The sequence below is a fragment of the Oryza sativa genome, chromosome 9 (assembly GCF_034140825.1).
Source record: "Oryza sativa Japonica Group chromosome 9, ASM3414082v1".
Taxonomy (NCBI): domain Eukaryota; kingdom Viridiplantae; phylum Streptophyta; class Magnoliopsida; order Poales; family Poaceae; genus Oryza; species Oryza sativa.
The window spans coordinates 17158370-17179774 of record NC_089043.1 but is presented as its reverse complement, the minus strand read 5'-3'; the positions used below and the strand labels follow the sequence as shown (position 1 = coordinate 17179774).

General features: G+C 44.7%; 2 protein-coding genes across 4 annotated transcripts; one reads left to right on the top strand and one right to left on the bottom strand.

Annotated features, from left to right (window-relative positions):
* Positions 1–706: 706 nt before the first annotated feature.
* On the bottom strand, positions 707–5106 carry LOC9271425 (hexanoyl-CoA synthase). 2 transcript variants are annotated; one of them, XM_015756862.2, is made up of 14 exons: positions 4756–5106; positions 4504–4633; positions 4136–4391; positions 3821–4025; positions 3653–3693; positions 3440–3565; positions 3069–3142; positions 2680–2900; positions 2226–2320; positions 1892–2108; positions 1665–1790; positions 1485–1583; positions 1191–1400; positions 707–1075 (listed from the first exon to the last, which is right to left on the bottom strand). In XM_015756862.2, exons 3-14 carry the CDS (start codon positions 4372–4374, stop codon positions 965–967), a joined length of 1764 nt encoding a protein of 587 aa, XP_015612348.1. In that variant the 5' UTR covers positions 4375–4391; positions 4504–4633; positions 4756–5106; the 3' UTR covers positions 707–964. The 2 variants fall into 2 exon arrangements, with proteins under 2 accessions (XP_015612348.1, XP_015612347.1); XM_015756861.3 differs by having other exon boundaries at positions 4136–4386.
* A 10968-nt stretch (positions 5107–16074) lies between these two features.
* Positions 16075–19545, top strand: LOC4346925 (glucan endo-1,3-beta-D-glucosidase). Of its 2 annotated transcripts, none has more exons than XM_015756826.3 (2): positions 16075–16351; positions 16678–19545. In XM_015756826.3, exon 2 carries the CDS (start codon positions 17063–17065, stop codon positions 19283–19285), a length of 2223 nt encoding a protein of 740 aa, XP_015612312.1. In that variant the 5' UTR covers positions 16075–16351; positions 16678–17062; the 3' UTR covers positions 19286–19545. The 2 variants fall into 2 exon arrangements, with proteins under 2 accessions (XP_015612312.1, XP_066160005.1); XM_066303908.1 differs by having other exon boundaries at positions 16111–16362.
* The last annotated feature ends 1860 nt before the right edge of the window (positions 19546–21405 follow it).

Sequence of the window (21405 nt, the reverse complement as noted above, 5' to 3'; positions counted from 1 at the left end):
AGGATAGCTGGACTTATATGCTTGGGGTAATGGAATTTTCTCTTCTCAGAAGTAAGCTACAAATTTTTCGTAGATTCAGGTGCCAGCTTATATCAATTGAATCTGAAAGAGCAAGTGTGTTTCCAAGGTCAAAGTTTTTGGTTGGCTTCTTTTAATAGATCGCTTAAACACTCATGATATGCTGGACAGAAGGCACTGTTCTCCTCAAAATGCTTCCTTGATGTGTTTTGTGTGCTACAGGAGTGAGAAACAACCCTGCATATTTTCTTTCAGTGCCTATTTAGCTCTGAATGTTGGGCTCAATTTGGTGTGGTTTGGGATCTTTCCCTTAGTTGTTTGCTGCCAAGAATTCTTATATGTCTTCACACTATGTTGAGAAGGTGCTCTATACTGCTTGGAATATTTAGAAGCAAAGGAATGGGAATGGTTTAATCTTTAATAATCTAGCCCCTTCAGTTGCCTCTTGGAGAGCTCTTAAGACTGATATCTCCCTCTTAGTTTATAGGCTTAATTTATTTGAGAGACTCTCTAAAATTGTGGATTAACTTGTTGTAATTTGAACCTTTTGTTTTGTTTAATATATTAACCGTGGGGCTTCCCCTACAGTGTTTCCCTCTCAAAAATATTTAGTACTAGGTTGATCTTTTATGGGACGGAGGGAATAGAGCTTAGGAATTTCACTGGAATACACTATAGGCCACCTGAATTTCACTGAAGTCCCACAAAGACTTTATTCACATAGCGAAAAACATATGACAGGAAAATGTAGCAATAACACTTTCAGTACCTCATCATGACCTGATCTATCATCTCATTTCACACCGGAGAGAACAAAAGCCTTGCTATACAACTGATTTAGTGATTTTTAACCAGACATGTGTATTCACAGTTTGCTGTGCCGAAGTTTTTTCCTTTTGGGTGTACGTATGATGCAATAGAACCAATTTTGCTTTTTTGTAACTACCTAGATTTTGGAGTGCTTTGGCTGCTGGGTGAACTCCTTGCGGAGGACTCTCCTCATGACCTTGTTTGAGGCTGTTCTAGGGAGCGAAGGGACTACCACAACTGAAGAAACCTGCAGAGATGATGGGAGGAAACAGGTGCTTAGTGATGTTATCGCAGTGTGCCATGTAAAAGATGTAGGGTACAGTAGTTATCAATGAGATGATTCACAGGGATGGTATAAGAACCTTGAAAAGAGGGTTAAGTTTCTTCAGAGCAGTGTTGAATGCCAGTTTCAGCTGATTCAAATCCTCTGTTTGTGAGCTTTGGTCTTTGAAGACGACGGCTATGGTCAGCTGTTCAGGGCCACCCCCTAGAGGTGGAACCCCAATAGCTGCTGTTTCAAGGATGGCGTCGTTTACCCTGTTGCAGATCCGCTCTATCTCGATGGAACTCACCTGAGATTGGTCGAGACACATTAATGTCTGGATTGCCGAAATCTAAATTTGCTAAATAAGTTGTGCATTTGTGGCATTTGGTACCTTAATTCCACCAAGGTTCATTGTGTCATCTGCGCGCCCATGAGCCCTATAATACCCATCTGGAGTACGCTCAAATTCATCCCCATGCCTCCGAAGGACCTGCACACCCAGTTACATGGATTAGTGGTCTCAAGTCTCAACTTAAACGATGATTAGGGAGACCAGGGATGAAACACGTACTTTCCCGTTCCATTCTGGCATTCCACTGAAGTACACCTCATGATGATCAGCATTCAGCAATGTTGTTGAAGCTCCCAGGAAGGTTGGATCAAGCGCAAGTTCTCCAGTACCAACAGAATCTTGTGGCTGCATAGTTTGCAAGCTTAAGCGGAGATACACACAATAGAAACTAATTCTATGTTACTCATGCAAGAAATTTTTCTAATTTTCTATTCCAGAATACTTACTAATGGATTTCCATTGTTGTCAAGAATAAACAGGTTACAACCCATTGCAGGTGTACTGAATGCAGATAATGCTTGAGGTTGCAGCAATGATCCAGCAACAAATCCACCACCAATTTCTGTGCCTCCACAGTACTCTATAACTGGTTTGTAGCAAACTCTTCCCATCAACCATAAATAATCATCCACACTGGATGCCTCCCCGGATGAGCTAAAACATCTATATATAAGGAACAATATAATCAGTCACAAACCATATCATCCAAAGAGATACACAATATTTCCCTTACACAAGCTAAAACAAAAGAGGTAAAGTCCAAACCACTCAAGAAATTACCTAATGGTTGACCAATCAAACCCAGCTGTACAATCTGTACTTTTCCATGAACGAGCAATGCTGGGTACCAACCCAAGCATAGTCACCTTTGCATCCTGGAAGTTATTCAGTAATGAGAAAATAGTATAAGAAAATATTGTAATTCAAACTGAAAAATTGTAGAATATATACAGAAAAAGAGAGTATCAGAAATTTCATGGCTACGCTGTTCATTGTTCCTACTAACAAAGTTAAGGAACATCATCCATCTGTATTATTACTACCAAAAGAACTTAACTGGAAAAGCATAGGCCTACACAGGAGCTATTCACACATTCTAAATTATTTTGGAAACATTTTGACACTGATACTTAGGAGAATTCTTATTATGTATTTGAACAAAATCAAAAGATAGTGCACAGTTTCTGATACTGATTTTCATGAGGTTGAACATTCTACCATGAAGCATCCATACCTGTACAAACTTTGCAAAGCCTGAACTATTCAGGGAGCCATTATAAAGAGCCATGGAAGCTCCATTCAGTAAAGAGGCATAAACAAGCCATGGGCCCATCATCCAACCGAGGTTAGTAGGCCATGCAACAACATCACCTCTGCGAATATCCATGTGACACCATCCATCAGCAGCTGACTTCAGAGGTGTTAAGTGTGTCCATGGAATTGCTTTTGGCTCCCCTGAATATGACAACTATCAGATTTTGAACAATATTGGAACTCATAATCATAAGGAGGATCTACTATGACATGATTGTGATGCACAATATTACAACAAATATTTGTGAATGGTTAAGGTAGAGCACACAAAAGTCACAAAACAGACATGTTATCTAGACTAGTGCTCACCTGTAGTCCCTGACGAAAACAAGATATTGGTGAAGGCATAGGCAGGTTGCTCAACAGCGGTATAATTATCAGCCCTGCAATTTTGTCACATTATTGCATAATATAGTAATACATACTTAATTCAAGAAACATGTATTTCTGAGAGGTAGTGTAAATTATTTCCAAGCTAACTACCCAGAAATTTTCTGGAGTTTGCACACCACACATTATGAACGTGCTGCACTGGAAAATTTTGGCGACTGCTCCACAATTTAGGCAGTAACGGCATATCCAATGTGACAAAAATTTGCAGATACACCAGTCATTCCACGTGCAGCCACCGGCCATTTTACCAAAAAAAGGAAACCATGATCAGAATGTAGCAAACTTACTTGGCATGGTTAACTTTTGCAAGAAAATCTTCCCAGGACAGATCATCAGCACGCAGTCCTTTTATTGGTGTTGATCCCCTTACAGGGATCACAATTGTCATAGGGGCCTTAGCTTCCACAACTCTACTGTAGAATGAAAGCTATGATGTTAGAGACAAATTCTAATAATACGAACACTGATCTATAAGCCTGTGCATTTAAAGGTTAAGGCACCTGTACAAAGGCAATTCCTTGTCATCTCGAAGGATGTAATCCTAGCATGAAAAATTAAAGCTGTCAGTCCGCATGACCAAAACTTTGCCCTATAGAAGCTGAAACTATTGAGCAAAGGAGCAACATGTTCATCAATGGTTTCAGGAGAAATGTGAATTAAGCAAATACCTGGGTGAAAATTGCTTTTGCTTCTGATATCTTTAGCCTCATTGATATTGCGGGAGCAGCAAAGCTGTCCGCGATTGAGACAACCACATAGCCTGCCAACACAATTGCCAGGTAGATCACAACAGCATTCACATTCATGGGCATGTCAATGGCAATCGCGGATCCCTTAGCCAGGTTGAGTGCATCAAGCGCATTTGCCACCAGGCTGCTCCAAACAAAACAAGAAGAATCGATTCCGGAATCAGATTGCCACAAAACATATTTATATACACCCGACTTGCCCTCTCTAGAGATATAAATGCCATTAGTCATTACCAAACTTTTTTCCTCAGTTCCTCAAGAGTAACAAAGTTGAGGGGCTCAGAATCCTTCCCCTCATCCCTCCACACGATAGCAACGTCGTCGGAACTCCTTCCGGGCTTCGCGGTCAGGCAATTCGCAGCAGCATTCAGCACGGCGCCGGGCAACCACTCGCCGCCGGGGTAAGCATCGTTCTCCCTCAGGATGCAAGATGGCTCCACACTGAAAGTAATCCCCATCTCCTCAAACACCATCTTCCAGTACGCCTGCCCTTGAAAAACAGTGGCCAAACTGACACTGTAAGCTCACCTCTAACAACAGTAAAACAGCAATAATCGCAAACAATGGATCAATGAGGGCAAGATTTTTGCATCTTCCACAACCTCTGGATTCTCAATGGAGAACTTGTGGAAGTCGGTGAAGCTAGCGATTGGATCCTTGTACTTGTCGCCGAGGAACTCCCTCCCTCGCGCCTCGAGGACGCGGCCGACATTGGTCAATACGGCCTCCTCCCTGCAACAATTTTCCCACCACCAAAAACCACAGCAGATTAGTAGAACAGCTTCGGCGTCGGCGAGCGACCTCATCTCAATCAGCGGATTGGAGGATCGAGAGAGAAAAGGAGGAAGGCTTACGGGTCGGGGGTCCAGGCCGGCGGCGTGGCGGAGGGGAACCCGGCGAAGCATCCGTAGTAGAGCATCCGGTGCACCGCGAACGGCACGCCCGGGCGGAGCGCGGCCCTGCAGAGCTCCCCCCACACCGCCGCCGCATCCCCGTCCCCGCCGCGCGCGCCCACCGCGCGCCGGACCGCCTCGTGCAGCTCCGCCGCCGCACCACCCGCCACCCCCGCGGCGAGGAGGTCGTCGACGGTGATCGCGCCCAGCGGCACGTGCGCCGCCGCGGCGGCTGCGGCGGCGTGGCCCATGATGCTGCTGCTGCTGCGAAGCTGCGGCAGATGCGTCGCGGACAGGTGCACCAAACTGGGCGAGAGAGAGAGAAAGAGGATGAGATGGCGAATTGGCGATGGCGATGGCGATGGCGATGACGATGGCGACGTCGTGCTTGTCGCCTTGGTCGGATCAATGAGCAGTTCGGATGGGATAAACAAAAATATCTCGCGAATATTTTGTGCGGGTAGATGGAATTCCGGCGAATTTTATATGCAGCGCACGTTTGGCGCACGGCAGTGAGTTTGGTCTCGGCAGGTCTCTCTCGCTTTATCGTTTTGCTCCGTCGTCGGCTTTTTGCCGCAGCCTCTCGTGTTATTTGAGGAATTGAGGTTACGTTTGCCACGTACCCCATTAATTAAATTATTTTAGGACTTGTTTGGTAACAGTTCAAACTCTTAAATTTAAGTAAAAACTAGATCTATATAAAATAAAGTTGTACGGCAGTTTAAATCTAATTTCATCTCTCTAATTTATTTTGTAAGAGTATTTCAATTAGCTTACTTTTATTTTGGATAGAGCTGAAACTGAGCTAGAGTTAAAACTCTGCCAAACAAGCCCTTGACGTTTTCAATTTCTTCACTGAATTATTGAAAGTTAACACGTGAAATCTTGTGTGTATAGAATACGCTCTCACTAATATATATAAAGATTAGCTATAAGGTTGCATTTACAATTTTTTCTTTCTTTCTATTAGAACATGTGTAGAGCTAGCTATTACATAATGGAGTAGCTAACATTCCTCATTTATTTATTTTTTCTCTTCTCTACACGCCACATATACAACTATTCTCGTAACCAGGAGATCTGGTTCTTATCGGGAAAAAAGTGTATAAACAACACTCGATTAAAATTATACTATTTGTCAATCGATTTTCGTCCGTATGAAAAATTTACGGCACGCGCATCCAACATCCGCGCCTCTAAAAGCCATGTGCTGCCTTAACCAACTTGTAAAGATCGATAAATATTTTTTGTACTTGGGCCTAGTTGTAGTTGGATACGTATGGGCTTTTAACCGATCTCTGTGGCCTTGAATGTGTTTTTGTGATCTTTCGGTGGGCTTTCAGCCCATCAACCGCACTAGTGTTCGACTTCGTACAGTAGGAGCCTTGAACCTCTGCAAGTTCCAGCGCAAAAGTGCATCGGGACTGCTAGGGTGGGTTTGGTTGGGAGATATCCTGGGATGGGATGGGAACATCCTATTTTTATACTCCCTCCGTTTTAAAATATTTGACACCGTTGACTTTTTAAGTATGTATTTGACTATTCGTTTTATTAAAAAAATTTAAGTAATTATTTATTCTTTTCATATAATTTGATTCATTGTTAAATATACTTTCATGTACACGTATAGTTTTACATATTTCACAAATTTTTTTAATAAGACGAACAGTCAAACATGTGCTTAAAAAGTCAACGGTGTCAAACATTTTGAAACGGATGGAGTATATCTGTTTGGTTGAGGGAAAAGGAAGGATAGGATGGTTCTAGAAGGGAATATTCCTTCAATATTCGGGACAACCCCATCCGGAAAAAAGAGGCGACGAAATGATCCCACCACCTCCGCACCCGTGACTCGCGACTCATGCGTGGTAAGACCAAAAGCGCTTCACCTCTTTTTTCACCTTCGTTCTTATCTCTTCTCTGTCCTTCGTTCCTTCCTAGGGTTACTAACAGAGACACGGGTGGCGGTGGCAGGAGCGGGGGCGAGGCGTGGCGCGCGTGGGGGCTCTTGCCGGCGCGCAGGGGCGAGGCGGCGCGGCGCGCACGGAGGCTCTCGCCGACACGCAGGGTCTCCTACTATATGTTTAATGTTTCCGAAGTGCTATACGGTGCGTTTTTTTTAAAAAAAATTATAAGAAAGCAGCTTTAAAAGATCATATTAATCTATTTTTAAGGTTTTTAGCTAATACTTAATTAATTACTTCATCCGTTTCATATTATAAGACTTTTTAGTATTGTCATACATATATGTGTATAGATTCATTAACATCTATATGAATATAGGCAATACTAGAAAGTGTTATAATATGAAATGGAGGGAGTATGTGCTAATGAGTTATCTCGTTTTCTTTGCGGGGAGGAGAAGTTCACAACTCATCCTCCTTAACGGATCCTAAAGGGACTTCATGGGGACACAAATACAGCCTTATCACTAACCCGGCTTTTCGTATGGCTCAAATTCAAAAGATTTAAAAGCCATAGAGTCTTTTTGCCGCTTTGTTTTAATTTGTAGCGATCTCCATGCCTTATGAAATTCGTTTTTGGTACTAACACATGCACTTTAGCTTAATTATTTTTTTAAGTAAAAAGAGAGCTTTATTAACGATAGAAAAAAGGATTATATCATGGCCATTTTACCTACCCACTTAATTGTGTTGTCATTAATCATTCACGTTAGTCACTTAATTGCGTTGTCATTAATCATTCACGTTAGGGGGGACGCATTTTAGAATTGGAGATTGAACTAGATGGATTGAGACATTGAGTTAGTCTCATAAGACCAGGTAAAATATTTGTAAGAGATGGGAAAAGTTTATAATACCGAAGACACATGAGAGAGATGACATGTGGGACTAGAACGAGCCCGTCTTTTGAAGTGAAATATCACATCCAGAATTTACATTACCGGTTACCACTAAATTTCGAGCCCCATCGATATCATGGTTTTCGATAAATTTTAACTGAATTTCGACCAAATCTATTGTTTAATATTCGAAACTCCAATCGAAATTTAATTCTAAGCCGTGTCGAAACATCGAAATTTCGCGGAATTCGACCGGTTTTCGTCGGAATTGTGAACCCTTCACATCTGATATGCTGCTATCTCCAAAAGACCAAAACTGTCTATTCGTTCCCTAAAGAGACCAGCGAATTTAGAGGGTGTTTGGATCCACGAATTAAACTTTAGTCCATGTCACATCGGATATTTTGACACTAATTTGGAGCATTAAACATGGACTACTTACAAAACTAATTGCATAAATAAGAGCTAATCCGCGAGACAAATTTTTTAAGCCTAATTAATCTATAATTAGAAAATGTTTACTGTAGCATCATATAGGCTGATTATGGATTAATTAGGCTTAATAGATTTGTCTCATGAATTAGTCTAAAGTTATGGAATGGGTTTATCATTACTTTACGTTTGACATAAGATGTAATACGGACTAAAAAAATTTTTAGCCGCTTCACGTTCAAGGCACTTTTCGACTCTGAATGGTATGTCTTCGATACTGTATCAGTCTTTTCTTGTTCTTTTGAGAGTTTATTTGTGTCTCGCTCTTTGCTAATGGCTATGGGCCTGTTTAGATCAATTTACTTTGTCAAATATTTTTAGTAAAAGTTTTGATGGCAAAAGATTTGGTATTGAAGTTTTGCTAGTTGGTATTTAGTTGCATGGTAAAGTTTTACCATTTTACAGTAGAGAGAGAGCACGGCTCCCAACGTACTTTTTGATAAAATTTGCTACTCCAAATGACAAATTCTAAATTATCAACTTTTGCTACTAGTGTTTAGATCTATTTTGGTAAAAAGTGCTCTAAAACAGCAAATTTTTTGTTATTATGGAGGAACTAAACAGGTTGAAGGTTCAAAAAGATAGTAGAACTTCTGTTCAAGTTCTGACGCTCAGTTTAAACTTATCATATTGACATTAGCACAAATGTTATGTGTGGAATTTATTTATTTTTTTTAAACTTCGTGTGAGAGATTTTAAGAGCAAGTTTAATAGTATAGCCAACTACTAGCTTTAATTCATCTATATCTAATCTAATAGCTCATCCATACAATAGTTACATACTACACTATTAATACCTAGTCTCACATGTCATACACACACTGCGTCTTGAAATCCGTTCTACAGCTGACTATAAATCTGTAGCCCGCTGCTCTTCTCTCTCCTTATTTATCTCCTTAAAATATATTTGCAGCTGGCTTATAGACTACTATTATACCTGCTCTAAGTCCCATCAATTGGTTGGGCGGGAGTAGTTGGTTGCATCTCATAATCATTCCAACTTTTATGCTTAAAAAAATAAATGCCGCTTTGCTTTCTGCACATGCTAGATCTTCTAGAACTTCACGCCCTTACTCCTGAGGAGTAATTTTTGTTCACTTCCACCCACATTGCTTTTGTCAACTCTTACAATAAATTTATAATTTAGTACTCGTTACACAAGGAAATTTATAATTTTATAGCATTAGGAGGCTATAGCCAGAAAAACATGAAAAAAAAACCCCACACCATACGCCTATATTCAAAACCCCATTGCTGAAGAGCAAAACAGGAACACGACACCCCTTAATAACTGGATCTTAAAATGATGCCTCAAGGGAGGACATGGTGCCGAGAGCATTGCTGCTGCCTGTCCTGAGAGTTGACTAGGGGTGGAAATGAGCCAGGCCAGGCCTGGCTCGGCTCGGCTTGCAGTGGCTTGCAACAAACTAGGCTTGGCTTGGCTTGGCTCGGCTCGGTTAGGGAAACAAGCTAAAACTTGAGCTTGGCTCGTTTCCCGACTCGAGCTGACTTGCAAGCCTTCTTGTTGAAACACCTCTTCATATATATATATATATATATATATATATATATATATATATATATATATATATATATATATATATATATATATATATATATATATATATATATATATTATAATCATTAAAAAAAGTAAGAACAAATTATCAACATGTAAAATTTAAATAAGTTTATATTTCAATTCTTCAAAATCTTCATGATAAATTTTAAGTTGATAAATAATAACTCCATAAAAAAATAAATAATCTATATAAACGCTTGATGGCCTAGGCTTACGAGCCAAACCAGCGGCTCGTGAGCCGGCTTGGCTAGTTTGGCTTACCAGCCGAGCTAAGCTCACGAATCCGAGCTTTTTTCCCACCCCTAGAGTTGACGTGTCTTTCACTTGAAGAAAACCGTTAGAGAGAGAAAATCCTTCCGCAACAATGCCCTAGAGGAAGCGACACCCATAGGTGTTGCCATTGTCGACCCAAACAGGCTAGACTTTCGCCTCTAATCTTCCCGTCTCCCATACCGAAATGCACCTACCTAACTCAGCACTACCACCAATCGAGCACCTTCAATGTGCAACCATCGCGTCAACGCCTCGTTGCTAGCTAGCCATCAAGTAAAAGTGCGACATCCGGCGCACTCAATCTCCATCCACACAATTGGGTTGGAGAGGGAGAGGTTGAGAGAGAAGAGTGGATCCCCTATCTCCAACATAACCATCTTGTGGTGGCAAGGATCTACTACAAAAGGACTAGCGTCCAGAAAAGAGGATGTCACAGGCCTACAACATCCACTTCACGGCACCACCATTGCCGTCACCTCGACCGGACTGCTCACATCGTTTCCACCTCAAGCCACATGTCTGCATCCGATGACTTGCCCCGATGCTGCCTACCATCGCTGGATCTCTCGTGCGGCAGCACCTTGTCGGGGAAAAACCACCAACCGGTCATCGTCGCCACGTCGTCTACCTGCTGCCGCCGGTCACGCTGCGTCGGCCTCCACAACGCTGGCCACACGCTACGTCGCCTCTCTCCACCGCCGCACCCGTCTCTATGGCCTGCTCGCTCCGTGCCACCGCTCGCACAACGCTACCCTCGTCCCACTTAGGTCGGACGTACGCCGCATCGCCTCCTCACCCGTTTACCGCGTCGCCTCCGCTCGTCACATTTTGCAACGTTAGCGACGGGATGTGTTTATAAGAGGGCAAGTAAAAATGTTGAAACCTTAATTTACGATAGTGAACTAATTTAAAGGTTGCGTTCGTTGTTCCTAGTTAGGAACTAATGTGCAGTGCACGTAAAATGGAGTGACTCATTAGCGCATAATTAACTAAGTATTAGCTATTTTTTTAAAAAGAATAGATTAATATGATTTTTAAAACAACTTTCGTGTAGTTTTTTTCTAAAAGCACACCTTTAACATTTTGAGAAGCATGCACGTGGAAAACGAGGAGAGGGAGTTGATCCTAAAGTAACGAAACACAACCTATGGCCCTATTTAGATCTCACCCCAAAAATTTTCATCATATCACATCGAATGTTTGAACACCTGCATGAAGTATTAAATATAACTAATTACACATATTACGACTAATTTGTGAGACGAATCTTTTAAGCCTAATTGCTCCATGATTTGACAATGTGGTGCTACAGTAAACATTTGCCAATGACGGATTAATTAGGCTTAATAAATTCGTCTCGCGGTTTACTAATGGATTTTGTAATTAGTTTTAGGTCCCTATCACATTGTATGTTGGGGTACTAATTAGAAGTATTAAACGTAAACTAATGACAAAACCTATTCCATAACCCTGGACTAATTTACGAGACAAATCTATTGAGCATAATTAATCCATGATTAGCCTACATGATGCTACAGTAAACACGTGCTAATTATAGATTAATTAGGCTTAAAAAATTTGTCTCATGAATTAGCTCTCATTTATGTAATTAGTTTTGTGTCAGGGTTATGGATACCACATACCTAAGAGTAGTTGACTAAATCTCGGCAGGACCCACCACATACCATGTCTTATACGGAAACAAACTTCGGATATAGAAGGAGTTCCGCATAAGGAAGGATGACTAGAGTTCTACATGGAAACGACAAGGACTACTCGGATTTTATCCATATTGGTTTCCCTAGTTCTACTTGGACATGGGGACACCTATGGGTATAAATACAAGGCCCCTTAGGAGGAGAGGGGACATGGAACAATAGACGCCACAAAACTACAAGCCAATACAAGCCAACATACGCCAAGACAAGACGCTGGATATCGACATCAGAGATATGCCTAGACCGACCCTATCCGGTACCTACGGAGGCCGGCTATAGGGATCTAGTGCTGTCTCTGATCTCGCCGGGCACGAACTCGAGGAGGAAGACTACCCTGTTGTCGACTATGAGTCAACACTTTAGACCATCAAGTCAACAACAGTTAGATAGGCTACCTCAAATATTGTTCTGGTGTGATTATGGTGAATAAGAGCAACGACCGGCTTCGGCCAACAGGAGTAGGGTTATTACCTGACAATTCAGGGGCCCGAACCTGTATAAAAATCCTTGTCTCCATCTCTTTTATTACAATCTCGCATATATCCTAGTACCAACGATCCCCATACTATGCAAATACCGGAATCGCAAAATCAAACATCGACAGTGGCGCGCCAGGTAGGGGACTTTTGGTGCTTCAGGATTTTGACGAGATGGGTTTAAGAGATGGATTCTCCAACAACAAGCTACTCGACGACTTCGGCTGTGGGGAGATCAAACCCGACCGGAATATATCCTCCGACAAGATCGGAACCATCGTCGTCAACAACTTGATCTATCGAGATCATTCGAGCCTCAAGCTCCGCGGTGTACCAAAAGATGTCAGATCACATGATATCGAACGAGTACGCAACAAGGTAATTGGTAGATTGATTTTTTAAATTGATCTACTAATTTCGTAGATACATCTGGCATGTATCTACAAAGGTACGCAATATTTTATATGCAATTTATCGTACCAATTCAGATCATATAGCATTGTCAGATTAATGATTTATTATGTTTACCTAGAGCATGTTTTTTATATAATATCTATTGTGCGAGTGCTTCCGATGTTAGGCCAACTACGGTCTAACGCTGGGGGCTCGCTCTGTTCTCTTCTGTATGAATCATGCTTTCTTACGGTTTACGTAATGCCTGATATTTACATCCGCTCGTTATACCCTGATAATACTAGAAGATCCATGCAGTCTTTTGAGTACATACTCGATATTCTCTGCTATATGCTTTGCCTTCTAGAAAAATATTTTTCAGGAACAATTGAGCACTCGAGTAAGTTGTGGTCGAGTACACCCCATTATCGAGAACGATCTCGACAAATGCAGAGTCGTCGCGCCCAACCTACCAACCAAGACCGGCGACCTATCTCATAGCACCGGCTATGGCTGGGCTGTTTGAGAAAATGGTTGTTAACGGATAATTGCTCGCTAATGATGTCGGCTTGATCACCCGATATGATTGCGGACGGACATCCGGATATGCTACAAGTTGGGTATGTGAGTCATGCTGGCCATATGAGATGCACATGTAATAAACCAACTTTGGCACTTCCATTGGTGTTCGAGAGATAATTCTACTCGATGGTTCTCGAACCAGTAAAAGGTAGCAGTCTCTCGCACCGCAACTTCCATTGGTGTTCGAGAGATAATTCTACTCGATGGCTCTCGAACCAGTAAAAGGTAGCAGTCTCTCGCACCGCAACTTCCATTGGTGTTCGAGAGATAATTCTACTCGCTGGCTCTCGAACCAGTAAAAGGTAGAAGTCTCTCGCACCGCAACTTCCATTGGTGTTCGAGAGATAATTCTACTCGCTGGCTCTCGAACCAGTAAAAGGTAGCAATCTCTCGCACCGCAACTTCCATTAGTGTTCGAGAGATAATTATACTCGATGGCTCTCGAACTAGTAAAAGGTAGCAATCTCTTGCACCGCAACTTCAATTGGTGTTCGAGAGATAATTCTACTCACTAGTTCTCGAACCAGTAAATCGTAGCGATCTCTCGTGCCTTAACTTCTGATGGTCAAGGTACGACTACGGCAATAGCGTAGCGGTCCTCGCACCACGACTCTAGATGACTTCAGATGATTGAGGGACAGCTACGACTGGTCTTTGACCGGCAGCGTGGCGGTCCTCGTACCAACTCCTAATGGTCGAGAGACACCTACTCACTGGTTCTCAACCAGTCAATTGTAGCGATCTCTCGTACATTTACTTCTAGTGGTCGAGTTAAGGCTACTACCTGGTCCTTGATCAGAGATATAGCAATTCTCCCGCTATTTTCCACTTCAAGTGGTCGAGTTACGACTACTACCTGGTTCTCGACCAGTGGTGTAGCGATTCTCCCACTACCTTTACTTCAAGTGGTCGGGTTGGGGCTACAACTGGTTTTTGACCAGCGGTACAACGATCCTCCCATTACCTCTACTCCAAAGTTGATATCAGGTACATAATATCACCAAGTGTTTTTCCCAGAGATCCCTTACCACAACGACACCTAGAGCTGAAACCTATCCTCATGTCCCTTTACGCCGTCCTGACAAGGCCTCTGAGGAACTTAAGGGAACTTCGGCTGGGGACGCCCAAAGCGGATAAGGCCTTATCGGATCATGTAGAGACAAACGACCATATAAGACCTGGTCATGTAAGAGTTCTCGCCGTGTGTATTAACCAAGCCGTGTAATCGGAAATTGAGTTTTCCAACTTCATGGCTAGGGGCTAGGATCAGCACTTTTTCAACCAAGGCAGGTCAAGGGTCCAAGAGCTTTATCCTCCGAGAATGATTCTCCGACGATAAGGCTGGGGGCTAGGGAGAGTGTATGACTTAACAAAATGACTGATCGAAGTCGGTAAAAGAGAAGACGCTCGTACACAAAACATTGGTTTGTAAATTTAATTCATTTTCAATTTTTCCATACATATTATAATATGTCACCCTTTGAGCGTCTGCTCGGGGGATATTTTTATCTAATATTCTTTTCTGAGTATTGCTTTCAGGAAAATTCTATTCGACATCGTTGAAGACTCCATGTCTCTATGGTTCTACACCAAGATCGACTAAGGCGAGTACGACAAATGTTGACAAGGCTTCGTCGTAGGCTCTGCGCCTTCTCGATCATTCGAGAACGGTTGGTGGATCTCTACAAGGAATACGGAATGAAGAGATGGTGTACCTGCCGAGATAAAATTTCTTGTCTTCAATCTAAATTCTCGATTACAGCGAGACGGGAGACTTAGTCGTATGCTATGTACTTTCTTGGTTGGCATCGGAGATTGACTCAGACAAACCCTATAGGTGCCCGCACGAGGCTGATAAGGGAAGTCTAACGTTATCTTTGAACTCACCGAGAACGGTTACGTGAGCTCGATAACAGTTACTCCAAGGTCAGCGGTTGAGAATATGAATTTGTTCATTTGCATTGAAGTCGGGGACTACTGTCAGAGTTATGGATACCACATACCTAAGAGTAGTTGACTAAATCTCGGCAGAACCCACCACATACCATGTCTTATACGGAAACGACTTTCGAATATAGAAGGAGTTCCGCATAAGGAAGGATGACTAGAGTTCTACATAGAAACGACAAGGACTACTCGGATTTTATCGATATTGGTTTCCCTAGTTCTACTTGGACAAGGGGATACCTATGAGTATAAATACAAGGCCCCATAGGAGGAGTGGGGACACGAAACAATAGACGCCACAAAGCTACAAGCCAATACAAGCCAACATACGCCAAGACAAGACGCCGGATATCGACATCAGAGATATGCCTAGACCGACCCTATCCGCTACCTACGAAGGCCGGCTATAGGGATCTAGCGCTGTCTCTGATCTCGCCGAGCATGAACTCGAGGAGGAAGACTACCCTGTTGTCGACTATGAGTCAACACTTCAGACCGCCAAGTCAATAACAGTTAGATAGGCTACCCTAAATATTATACTGGTGTGATTATGGTGAATAAGAGCAACGATCGGCTTCGGCCAACAGGAGTAGGGTTATTACCTGACAATTCAGGGGCCCGAACCTGTATAAAAATCCTTGTCTCCATCTCTTTTATTACAATCTCGCATATATCATAGTACCAACGATCCCCATACTACACAAATACCGGAATCGCGACATCAAACGTCGATATTTTGCAAGTAGTCTATGTTTAATACTCCAAATTAATGTTCAAACATTCGATGTGACAGGGAGTAAAGTTTAGTCTCTGGATCCAAACACCACCTAAACACCCCCTGAACAGTAAACAGTAAACACCGGCTAAAAAACTATGATGGTGCGCTAAAATTTATTCACTCCAGGAACCGCTAATCCCATCCACAATTTCCCCGTCTCCCTTCCTTGCGGCGGCGTCCAACGAAACGAAGCCCAATAACCGTGTTGTTCTCAAGCCTCGCGTAGCAAGCAAAGCATGCGACCGCCGGCAAGGCAAGGCCATCCTTTGCTTGTGTCGTCTCCCCATCTCGCCGGTGCCAGCCTTACGGCACGGGGCAACACACAAACTATACAAGCTACGCCTTGCCCTTGCTTGCATCCTTCCTGCCTCTCCCATATCTGAACCCATCCATGATGCAGTAGCGATCAGATCACCTGCCTCGCTCGCTTCGTCGCTTCCAGCTTCACGCAGTCGCAACCAACCAACCAACAACCACTCCATCAAACTAACTCTACTTCGAGACTTGCGTCAGGTTAGGCCAGGGTAATTAATTAAATCGATGCATTATTAGCATAAATATTGCTTTTTTCCTCCATGATCTTAGCTCTTAAGATTGTTAGATTATTATTAGCATTTTATAGTACAGCCAGTTGTTGTTGAGCTTTCAGTCTTAGTACATTCAATTATTGCTGGAGTTCTAGTTTTTTTTTTACTGCAAAGTGGAGTACTACAAAATAATCTTGTCTTTGCTTACACTTTCTCCTCCATCATGCGCTCATGGCCATCCATTTTCTTCTTCTTCTTTTTTTTTTTGCATCAAATTGTTTCGTTTACTTAGCGACTAATCATCGCTCTCAGGTCAGGAGGAAGGAAAGAAGCAGCGACGCCGACGCGCTAGCACGCGAGAGGCGAGACGCGGAGAGTTGACACGGTGTCATTTATTGCGACCCCAGATAGGCGGAAAATTGATTAAAGTTTGATGAAATAGTCGCTCACGTGGCACGCGTGCACGCCCATCCCAAATTAAAAATAAATACTCCTTAGAAATTTTGGCACAAAATTCCAAAAAAAAAACAGAGGCAGAAAATTAAGGGCGAAGGAAACCAAGTCAAACCCAGCACAGGAAATTCCGGAAATGCAGGGAAATTGAGTTACTGTAAAGGGAAAAAAAAGAACAGTTCAAAATCAAATCAAATCAAATTTGAATCAAAATCTAGCCAAGATTTGTATATATAGCGAGGCGATGAGGAGGTGGAAGAGGAAGCTGGGCCGCACTCTCACCCGCTTCCTCTCCAAGCCCCCTTTCAAGCCCAAGCCCACCAACCCCTCGCCGCCGCCGCCCCCGCCGCCGCCGGGGATCCAGCCTCCTCCACCGGCGCTGCCCGGCATGCCGCACGGACGCCCGCCGCCGCCGTTCCCGGGAGGGCGGGACGCGTTCCCGCAGGCGGCGTCGACGGTGGTCCCGGACCCGGCCAGGTTCTTCGCGCCGGCGCTGCTCTCGTCGCCGCTCCCCACCAACTCCTTCTTCCAGAACTTCGTGCTCAAGAACGGCGACCAGCCGGAGTACATCCACCCGTACTCGGTCCGCTCCGCCGCCGCCGCGCTCACCCTGTGCTACCCGGCGCGGAACCACTCCCCGTCGTTCGTCATCCAGACGTTCGTCGAGGACCTGACCGTCTCCGCGGCGTCCGACGCCGCGGCGGCCGCGGCGGGGCAGAGGCACCGGGTCGCCGCGTTCGACGACCTCTCAGTCACCCTCGACGTCTCGCCGTCGCTCAGGGCGTTCCTCGTCAGGGGCTGCCCCTTTGTCACCGTCGCCACCGCCGACGCCGCGGGCCCCGTCGACATCTCCGTCGCGTCCGTCCACGCCTTCATCGAGGTGGCCTCCTGCGACGACGCGCTCACCAAGTGGCGGCTCCGGATGAACAGCGGCCAGACCTTCCTCCTCTACGCGTCCGCGCCGATCCGCCTCGCGCAGTCCAGCGTCACGCAGCTGTCGGCCCCCGGCTTCTCCGGCGTCATCCGGGTCGCCTACCTGCCGGACCCGTCCATGGAGGCGGTTCTTGATCAGTACAGCCGGTGCTTCCCCACCGCCGGCGAGGCCTCGCTGAACCGCCCCTTCTGCGTCGAGTACACCTGGCGCAAGCAAGGGTGGGGAGACCTCCTCATGCTCGCCCATCCCCTCCACCTCCGCCTCCTCTCCGAGGATTGCTGCGTCCGGGTGCTCGACGATTTCAGGTACCGGAGTATCGACGGCGACATGGTCGGCGTCGTCGGCGATTCTTGGGTTCTCCGGACCGATCCGGTGTCCCCCACATGGCACTCGATGCGGGGCATCAGCGACGACGGGGTGGGCGAGGTCGCCGCCGCGCTGCGCAAGGATGTGGATGCCCTTGCTTCCAGCTCCATCACGACCACCTCCTCCTACTTCTACGGCAAGGCGATCGCCAGGGCGGCGAGGTTCGCCGTAATCGCCGAGGAGGTCGGCTGCCCTGACGTCATCCCGGCGGTGCAGCGATTCTTGAAGGCCACCGTCACGCCATGGCTGGATGGCAGCTTCCAGGGCAATGGATTCCTCTATGAACCCAAATGGGGTGGCCTTGTCACATTGCAGGGATCCAAGGACACCGGCGCCGATTTCGGCTTCGGCATTTACAATGATCACCACTACCATTTGGGGTACTTCTTGTACGCCATTGCTGTGCTTGCCAAGATTGATCCCTCCTGGGGGAGGAAGTACATGCCCCAGGCCTACTCCATGGTTGCAGATTTCATGACATTGTCGCGGAAACACGGCGCAAGCTACACAAGATTGAGGATGTTTGATCTCTGGAAGCTCCATTCCTGGGCCGGAGGTTTGACAGAATTTGCGGATGGGCGCAACCAGGAGAGCACTAGCGAGGCCGTGAATGCGTACTACTCCGCTGCGCTTCTCGGATTGAGCTATGGGGATACTCACCTTGTCTCCATCGGCGCGACATTGACCGCATTGGAGATGCTTGCAGCACAGACATGGTGGCATGTCCGTGAAGGTGACACCATCTACGAAGACGATTTCACCGGCAACAACCGTGTCGTCGGCGTCCTGTGGGCGAACAAGAGGGACAGTGGCCTCTGGTTCGCTCCACCGGAGTGGAAGGAATGCAGGCTGGGGATCCAGCTGCTGCCTGTCCTGCCGATCAGCGAGGCGCTGTTCCCGGACATCAGCTTCGTCAAGGAGCTGGTGGACTGGACAATGCCGGCATTGTCAAGGGAAGGGGTCGGAGAAGGGTGGAAGGGCTTCGTGTACGCCCTGGAGGGGATCTACAATAAGGAATCGGCATTGCAGAAGACGAGGGCGCTGACGGGGCACGACGATGGCAACTCCCTGACCAACCTTCTCTGGTGGCTGCACAGCCGCGGCACCGCCGATGATGGCGTCGTCGGGTTCTCCAGGTGCTGCTGGTACCGCCAGTATTGCCATTGATGGGGGCTGAAATGATCGCAGCAGAGATTGCCCGAGATGATGCGTTGTTGCTGAAGATCAGGTTGTGTGGGTGATATGCCGAAGGATACAGATTATTATAGAGTGGGCTGTTCAGTTTCAGAGTTTCCGTGTGATTCAAACATCAGGATGCTACACACACATCTTTTACACTTTGTTGTTTCAATAAAAAGTAGTCAAAAGTCATGGTATGTTGATATTTTACATGGAACGCAATTGGTTCAGAAGTTTTGAGTTGCCTATGTTTTCTTTTTTTTTTCTCTCTCTTTGTCTCGGTTTTGAGAGTGAGATTTCTCCTGCTGATAGCCTGCTAGCAGGTGTGGCCCATTCTCAATCTCAGGGCTCAGGCCAGTTTATTTGGAATGCAACTTACACAAAGCTTCCCCCTTAAACCACTAGAATATACTTCCTCCGTTTTATAATGTATAATGTATGATGTTGTTGACTTTTTAATCAACATTTAATCATTTGTCTTATTAACTTTTGTTCTTTTGTAAATAAAAAAAAATTAAACCTTGCTTAAAGAACATCTTATGATAAATTGAGTTATAATAAAATAAATAATAATTACATAATTATTTTGAATAAGATGAAGGATAGATGTATCTTAAAATTTATAAGCATATAGCATGTGAAAAGGTGGAAGGACTCGGGGCTTAGACAACAGAATCAACGGATACTAGACGCGGCCAAGCCATCCAGTTGCCGCGTCGCGCCGATGATCTCGAGTTCACGAGTGCCGTGCCATGCGCCGTGCGTTCCATCTGTCTGTGCGCCGCGCGACCAGATAGCGTGAGAATGAGATCCCCTCCTGATGCCGCGCCCCTGCGGCTAGCCGCACGGGACGGAAGAAGGCAATTTCTACTGGGCCGCGCGGATGCCACGGCCCACAGGGAGACGGGAGCGCCGACCTCGAGGAGAAGCCCGTTCAGACCCATGTGTCCTTCAGATGGTGTGTGATTGTAAAAAATAAGTTCAATCTAGGTACCTCACACGATGTTGAGTTTGAATCACATTTTAAACCAACACTAGATATAACGTGTCTCTCAACTTATAATACATGAGTACTTAAGGTCCTAGGATGGTATTGTGTTTGGTTTCGACTAACATGATGAGTTGACTGTAGTTAACTTGGCTAAGTCAGCGTGGCCGCATGGAACCCACATGGCCCCACATGTCGTGCCATTTCAATTAGAAAAAAATAAATTAAAAAGTGGCGAATCCTACATGTGAGTGACATCCATCTCCGCTCTTCTCCCTCTCTATTTCTCTCTACTCTTTCTCTGCCCATTTTCTGATTCCACTCTCTTTTTTTTTTGAGGGGATTCTGATTCCACTCTCGACGCCAAGGGAAGTGGGGCGACCGATGACGGAGGGGCCTAGCTAGCTGAATATCACAAAACTTTATACTTGAGAGCTCACCATTTTTCACAAATAAGATATATTTTGGCACAGTTACGCTAATCCAAATTTCACGACCTTTGGCAAAAATCCTGATCCAACAGGATTTTGGAGGCTTAATATCGAAGTGTATAATGTTGGTGCTGCACCCATTGTGAAGATATTTTAGCCCGCGTGTGCAGTTCCAACAACGATATCAAGATATTTCAGCCCACATGTGCAGTTCCAACCACGATATCAAATAGCATATCCCGATTTAAATTTTCCTTTCTCTCCGAAGGCTGTTACCATCTTAGCACTTCTCGAGTGAACATTGGACATGTACTCATAGAGGAGAGATCTCTTTGAACCATGCTGGAAGAAGGTAACAATGTTCATGTGAGAAGTTTTAACGATCGCATCTTACATAGTGGTATCCCTCATCATCACACGGTTTATCCCTCTAACATCTTATGAGTAAAAGATGCGATAATTCTTCTCACTTCCGACTAATTGTACCTCTCAGAGATGTGAAGTTCCCTCCTTTCACATGAAAGACTACTGTACTAAAATTGTGGCAATAGATACATGTTGCCACAATTTTAAAATCATTGTTACCCGTGGTAATAAATAGGGTGGTAATAGGTTATTGCAACGATTTTTATTTAGTGGTAATAAATTTCGATGTTGCCGCGGAATGGATGTGGCAAAAAATCATATTG